The sequence below is a fragment of the Hirundo rustica genome, chromosome 7 (genome assembly GCF_015227805.2).
Source record: "Hirundo rustica isolate bHirRus1 chromosome 7, bHirRus1.pri.v3, whole genome shotgun sequence".
Classification (NCBI taxonomy): domain Eukaryota; kingdom Metazoa; phylum Chordata; class Aves; order Passeriformes; family Hirundinidae; genus Hirundo; species Hirundo rustica.
This window is the reverse complement of record NC_053456.1, coordinates 21,844,536-21,850,744: the sequence shown is the minus strand read 5'-3', so window position 1 is coordinate 21,850,744 and position 6,209 is coordinate 21,844,536. Positions and strand designations below refer to the sequence as shown.

Genomic DNA, 6,209 nt, shown 5'->3' with positions numbered 1-6,209 from the left:
CCCGCCATGAGCGAGTTAGGGTTTTGTCTGCATTGGGCAATGCGGGCGGTGAGAGTGGTGACAAATGCTTTGGGCTGGTTTTCCTTCTCCCCCCGAAACACCACCCAAGCGTTACCTTTGGGGCTCTCTGGAAAGCTTTCGGGAAAATGGCTACATCTCTGCCCGCCTAGGAATCCGGGATTTATCTCCAAATTCATCTGGACTACCGTGCCCTCTCGAGCAGTACTTGCAAGCAAAGGAGTGAGTAGGAGGGAAGTTCAAATATGATTCTTTATGAAACAATTAGTCTATTGCCTTCGGGGAGACTGTAGCCCCGTGTAAGCAGGGAACAGCTTTGTGCTGTTCCTTGCGGTAGTTTAGACGTTTTGTGTATGCCACGAACAACCGTATTGAGCCTACTTTACATGCCAGAAAAGAAGGCAGCCTCTGCCAGCCTAATTATTATTACTATAGGGAGGCGTGGAAACTCTCTTCGTTGAGAAACGAAGACTTAGGTGGAAATTGCAGCCAAAAGGCATTTTAATACGGACCTAAAAATCCGTGGATTTTTCTTTTGCAATTAATATTCTGAGGTATCAGACTAAGGGCAATGTGTAGTGTCCTCAGGCCCTGGAGCCCTGGCCGGTGTGACCGCTCTGGTGTTGCAGAGGCCGGCAGCTCTCGTCAGAGAAAGCTTCTCATCAAAATGCGGGGAAAATCGAACTCGTTCTCATCCCAAAACTGTGATCGAACGGCTTAGACACTGCTACCAGCCCCTCTGGTTGGGTTATCTTCTGAGGTTTATATCTGGGCAAAACCCCGAAGCTGTTCTCTCTTTTCACCCAAAAATCTATACCGAAACTGCCATGGGGACTGGGTGGTGAAACGCTCGGTCCCACCAAAACCTCCGTGCTGTCCCTGCTCCCGTGCCTGCAGCACCTCGGGGTGAGACGCGGGCCCCAGACTCCCCCCAGCCGCGCCGAGCCCGGGCCTCTGCCCCGGCACCGCCCGCCGTCTTTCGCCTGTGGGGGCAGCGCTTGGACAAGGCCAAAGTCAGGAGCGCTGGAAGGGCAGGGCCCGGCCCGGCCACCTGGGGAGGCACCGGCGCCCGACTCCGCGGCCCCTGCGCCGCCGCTCTGCCCCGGAGGCCGCTGGAGCCCGGCGAGGGCCGGAGGGCCGCTGGCTCCCGAGACAGGAACCTCTCGGCCGCGCCCGTGGAGCGGCCCTGCCCGCGGCCCGGCGGCGGCGGGCACACCGGGCCTCCGGGCCGGGCAGTGCCGTCGGGGCGGGCCGGCGGCAGCGCAGCGCGGCGGAGCGGAGCGGAGCGGCTGAGCCGACGCTCAGGTTACGCGCGGGCCTTGCGGGGTGTCACGTGCGCTCTCCGCCGGGCTGCGGTCGGATCTGCGGCTCCGGGGGATGGCGGGGGGAAGGTGGGGAAAAAAAAAAAAAAAAAAGACTAAAGAAAAAGGTTTATTTGCTAACCACTTTCCCCATCGCTGCTCGAGCAGGTTACTCCAAACCACAAAACAAGCCGGCGCCGCAGGCTGGCCCTGGCGTGCAGGGCAGCAGATGAAGTGAGCAGCCGGGACTCACAAAGCTGACGTCTTTACAAGGCGTTATTCCTTTATTTTGCTGCAAAATGGTGTTTACATACAGATAAAATGAATCGATCTTAGTTTAGCACCGCTTGTTCTCCGGGGAAAGAGAGGGTAGGATGCAGGAGAAAATCTATATAAATGGAGAAAGAAAGGTAAAAAGCTGATAATACATGTCTCCATGCTGGTCCGGCTCGTCTTCTTCATCTTGGCTAAGAACTCAGCGTTGCCTATTTACGCAGGGATCCTACGCGTTTCGAGAACTTGGTTTAAATGGTAAAAAGACACACTCCCCGCGTTTCACTGGCGCGTACGCTCTACTCTAGGGGTGAACACTCCGGGCACAAGTTCATGCAGGAACGGGCGGACTCTGCTCTAGTACATAGAAAGAGCCTGCTCTCGCATTACTACTCTTTTCTTTTTCATCCTCCGGTTCTGAAACCAAATTTTAACTTGCTGATCGCTTAAATTCAGTCTGTTTGATAGTTCTTTCCTCTTCTGTCGGTTAATAAACTCATTGAGGAGAAACTCGTTTTCCAATTCAGCAATTTGTTGTTTTGTGTATGGTTTCCGTTTCTTTCTTGATCTCCCCTGGGTGGGACACCAAGGCAAACCTACAACAAACACGTCCATAATTTAGTGGATCAAGTCTGGGTATGCAAATGTAGAAATATGAAAACAATCAAGCAAACAAACAAAAACAAAACAAAACAAACCCCAAACCACCAAAAAAACCCACCCAAACCCGCAAGATATCAGAGCCCAACTAGGTCGGAAAATTGGGCAAAGCACATCTGACAGAACAATTTCTATCTAACCTCCGAGTCAGATTAAGCGATTTTTGTTCCGAAGGGGTTACAGGGAGGGTTACAAAGTAATTATAGGCATCTCTTAGAAAGAACATATAGCTAGGTCGCTTCTAGCTAAAGCGAGATATTTAAGGCATACCATCCTGCACTGAAGGTCTGAGGCATGACTGGACTGCTGCGGGCTGAACTGTCAGGTTCAAGTTGACGGGATTCTTGATGTCCTCCTTTAAGCTTGAGTTGCAGGAATTCACTTCAAAAAGAGTAGCCGAGCCATGCAAACTTCTCTGCAGGCTCGAGTGGTCATACTTTACGGGCTTTAAGTTGGTTGTGTGAGTAACAGTTGGGTCATTTGCAAAAGATTGCCTCTGCCTGCATCTCTCCTCTTGTTTGGAGCTCGTATCGTGGGCGTAATATTTATTGTTGTCTTCCAGGCACTCCTTGTTGCCGTTGGAGCTGATGTTGATTGGAACGGAGCCGGGGAGGTAAGGCTGCGCCGCGCCGCCGAACGCGTGGCTCTGCGGCTGGGCTGCGCACGAACTTGAGCAAGTCCAAGGGATCGAGCTCCGGGGGTAGGAAATGGTGGGCAGAGCCGCCAATTGACTGCCATTAGCCCGCAAATTAGGAAAATAAAAGGAATCTGGAGATTGCAAATTCAAGAGAGAACCAACGTAGCCAGATCTGTAGAGACTGCGATCACACATTTCCAACAAAGGACTTCAGCTGTTCTTACAGCGGTATTTAGTTACAACAGGGAATAAGCGGAAAGCCTGAAACGATTGGACGAAACTTTGCAGACAGGTTCTTCAAAGCCGGTAATTTCAGCACCGCCTCCAGCGACCGAGCAACAGAGACCCCCCCCCCCCCCCCCTTTTTTTTTTTTTTTTTTTCCTTTCTCTTCACCCCCACTTTTAAAAAGTCTTATGATAACACTGGAAATATGAAAATATCGAGCTCGCAAGAGGGAGGGGAAACCATGGTCTCGGCTTCTATAAAAGTGGCCGGGGCGGGTTGGCAGAGCTGCGGCGCCAGCGGAGAGATGAGAAGAAAACAAACATTTGCCGAGAGGACAGGGCAGCCCCGGGTGCAGCCCCCGCGCCGGCGGTGTCCCCCGGCTGGCAGTGCCCGCCGGCTGGCAGCGCCACTCGGGCCAGAACGATCCCCACGGTAAGAGTGAGCAGCGAGAACTGGAAATAGCTTGTGATGTCTATGAGATATGAATGTTCAGGGCACACGTATGTACTTCTGTCCCGAACTGCATGGTACGCATCTGCATACGCGTGCAAATAAAGCCTTAATCGGTCACATATTACCGGGATCGTCATCCTGGCACAATAATCACCAGTATTCTCTTAGGTCCGCACGTCTGCCCCTTTTTGCCCCTTTTGCCTTTCATCTTCACTTGGAAGGGCTTCCAGGCGAAAAATGCTTCGAAAACTCAGAGTTTTGCCTTTAAAATGCAACCAACCAAACAACAACAAACAGACAATAACAGCAGCAACAACACAGAATTACTCGAGCAACCCTCTGAGATTAAACAAACAAAAAAAACCAAATAAATAAATAAAATCCACGGACTTCAAGCAAGAAAATGCCAGGGTCTTCGCTTCAGCAGAGAGGGTGTGAATGCAGCAGCGGGCAGAGGAGAGTCAGCCTCATCTCCCAGGTTGTGTGGGGGGAATTCTTCTCTCATGAGAAGAAAATTATCCCTTACTGTGTTATTTTGGGGAGTTATGCGTATTTTTACGGTTTTGATTGATCAAACAAGAGTCAATTTATTCCGTTATCTCTCTCGTTTTCCCACAGCCCCAGAGTTACTAAAATCATGCCTGAGAGCATCCTCACAGGCGATTGCTCGTGTCCTTTCTGCAGCCGTGCGGTTCATGAGATCGAGAAGAGACAAGGCCCCGAGCACTGCACACAAAGACACTGGCAGGGAGCTGGAAGGTTCGGGAAGGACTGGAGTACCCACGGGTTCCACGCTCCCGGCCGCTCCCTGCCCCGCCGCCCCACATATCCGCGGGACACTCTGGGGGCCCATCAGCCACAGGGACCGGGCGTATCTGTCCTCGGCCTCTTTCCCAGGATCTCTCCTGGTGTGTGTGAGTCCGGCGTCAAGCGAAGCCTTAATGCCCAGCGTTTCCCACTTTCATTACCTCGGTTAAAATCTTGAACCTAGTTAGCATGTAGGGTTAATTTTCCCTGTTATTATCCTCTTAATCACAGTCTTAATCTTGGTTTTATTTCTAAGGCGAGATCAGAGACGCTGCCCTTCTTGACATTCTCCTAATCAAATTCATCTTTCTGTTTAATGGGAAATTGAGGGAAATTCTGCAGTAATTTCATTGCCCTGGAAAAAAAAAAAAAAATCTTTAAATGATTGCTCTCTCCTAGACCACACAGGACCACACAAGCACCGCTGGAGGATATTGCTGACCACTGCCTTTAATTTTTATTGTTTGAATTATGTCTACCAATTGAGTCTCTCTCTTATTAGCTGACTTGTATTCTAACTTTGTGTTCCCTAAGAAGATGGGCAATATTTTTTTTTCATAATCGCCTTTTACGAAAGAGCTGACTCTGATTTTCGGTTCTTGGAAGGGAAAAGGAACATTCAGTTCAAAGGCTATATTTTTGTCTGCAATAAACACAAGGAATGGATGTGAGTTCCCAGTTACCGGAAAGAAAGGTGACACTTCAAACTAACTTTTATGGGGTTAGAGAAAACAGAGCTTTCAATTAATATTCAACTCATTTGTAATTGCTAATTAATACAAAAAAAAAAAAAAAAAAAAAAAAAAAAGAGAGAGAGAGAGAGAGAAAATAATAAAAACCTGAAATAGCTGGAGACACTCACAGTTATGGAAAATGTTTAAATCTACATGGAAAAACATTTACAGAAACATCTTGTTCCAGAGGCTGCTGGCCTCGGAGCCGAGGGGAGGGGGGTGAGCGGAGGGAGAGCCTTGTACGGGCTTGCGCTGCCTTTTCCAGCCACAGCCGGCTGCTGGTTTGGGGGCGGCGTGTTAATGCCGCGGGTGTCCCCCCGCCTGTGTCTGTACAGGAAATATCACCGCTGAGGAACAGGGCGACCCGGAGGCCTGCTTTCACACGCTCCTTTCCTTTTTTTTTTTTTTTTTTTTTTTGTAAAATAGGCGTCCGGGTAGGCCTGGCCATCAGAGCTGACCACACGCTATAATTTCACTGGCACGGTCTTTCAGTTTACAGACGAAGGGTGCTCTGCGTGTGACCGAGCAGCCTCCCTGGCTCATTCATCATCGGAAACGCGGCCGCCGGAGCGAGGCGGCTTCCCCCGCCTATGCCGGGCCTCGTCCAGGAGATGGCAGGATTGCCTCAGACATGGCCGGGGAGCAGCGCTGCCTGACAGGAGCCGAGCGGCGCGCCGCTGCGCGTTTGCCGTTCGGTTTGTCGAGGTGCGCGTTAATTGTGTGCAACAACGCGCGCTACATTTCGGGCGGATCCTCATACCCTTTTCTCTAAGCATGGGCGGCTGCAGCCCGGCCCCAGGGCCACGTGCGGCCGGTGTCCTGAGGAGCCCGAGACGTGGCCGAAGAGGTTTTGAACAAGGCTCACCAATGCCCCCGCTCCAGGCTTAGAAAGCCCTTTTAATCCCAGCCGGTAGGTAGAGGGGCAGATGTGCGCCTCACCTTCCCCTCCTGCCTGTAGCTGCTGGCTTCTTAATGATTCTGCACGTTCTCACGAAACTAAAGGGCGACTCCCGTCCATCTGGTACCGATTTGCCAGACAGTTCGGGTTTCCTTCTGCCCGGGGAAGGCGGCTTTGGCTCGGCAAACCGCGCCTTCTGAAA

At 51.2% G+C, this 6,209-nt stretch overlaps 1 protein-coding gene across 1 annotated transcript; it reads right to left on the bottom strand.

Moving 5' to 3' along the window:
• Window positions 1-1,431: 1,431 nt before the first annotated feature.
• Window positions 1,432-3,159, bottom strand: HOXD12 (homeobox D12). The gene is made up of 2 exons (XM_040069903.2): window positions 2,523-3,159; window positions 1,432-2,188 (listed from the first exon to the last, which is right to left on the bottom strand). Exons 1-2 carry the CDS (start codon window positions 3,082-3,084, stop codon window positions 1,950-1,952), a joined length of 801 nt encoding a protein of 266 aa, XP_039925837.1. The 5' UTR covers window positions 3,085-3,159; the 3' UTR covers window positions 1,432-1,949.
• Window positions 3,160-6,209: the final 3,050 nt, after the last annotated feature.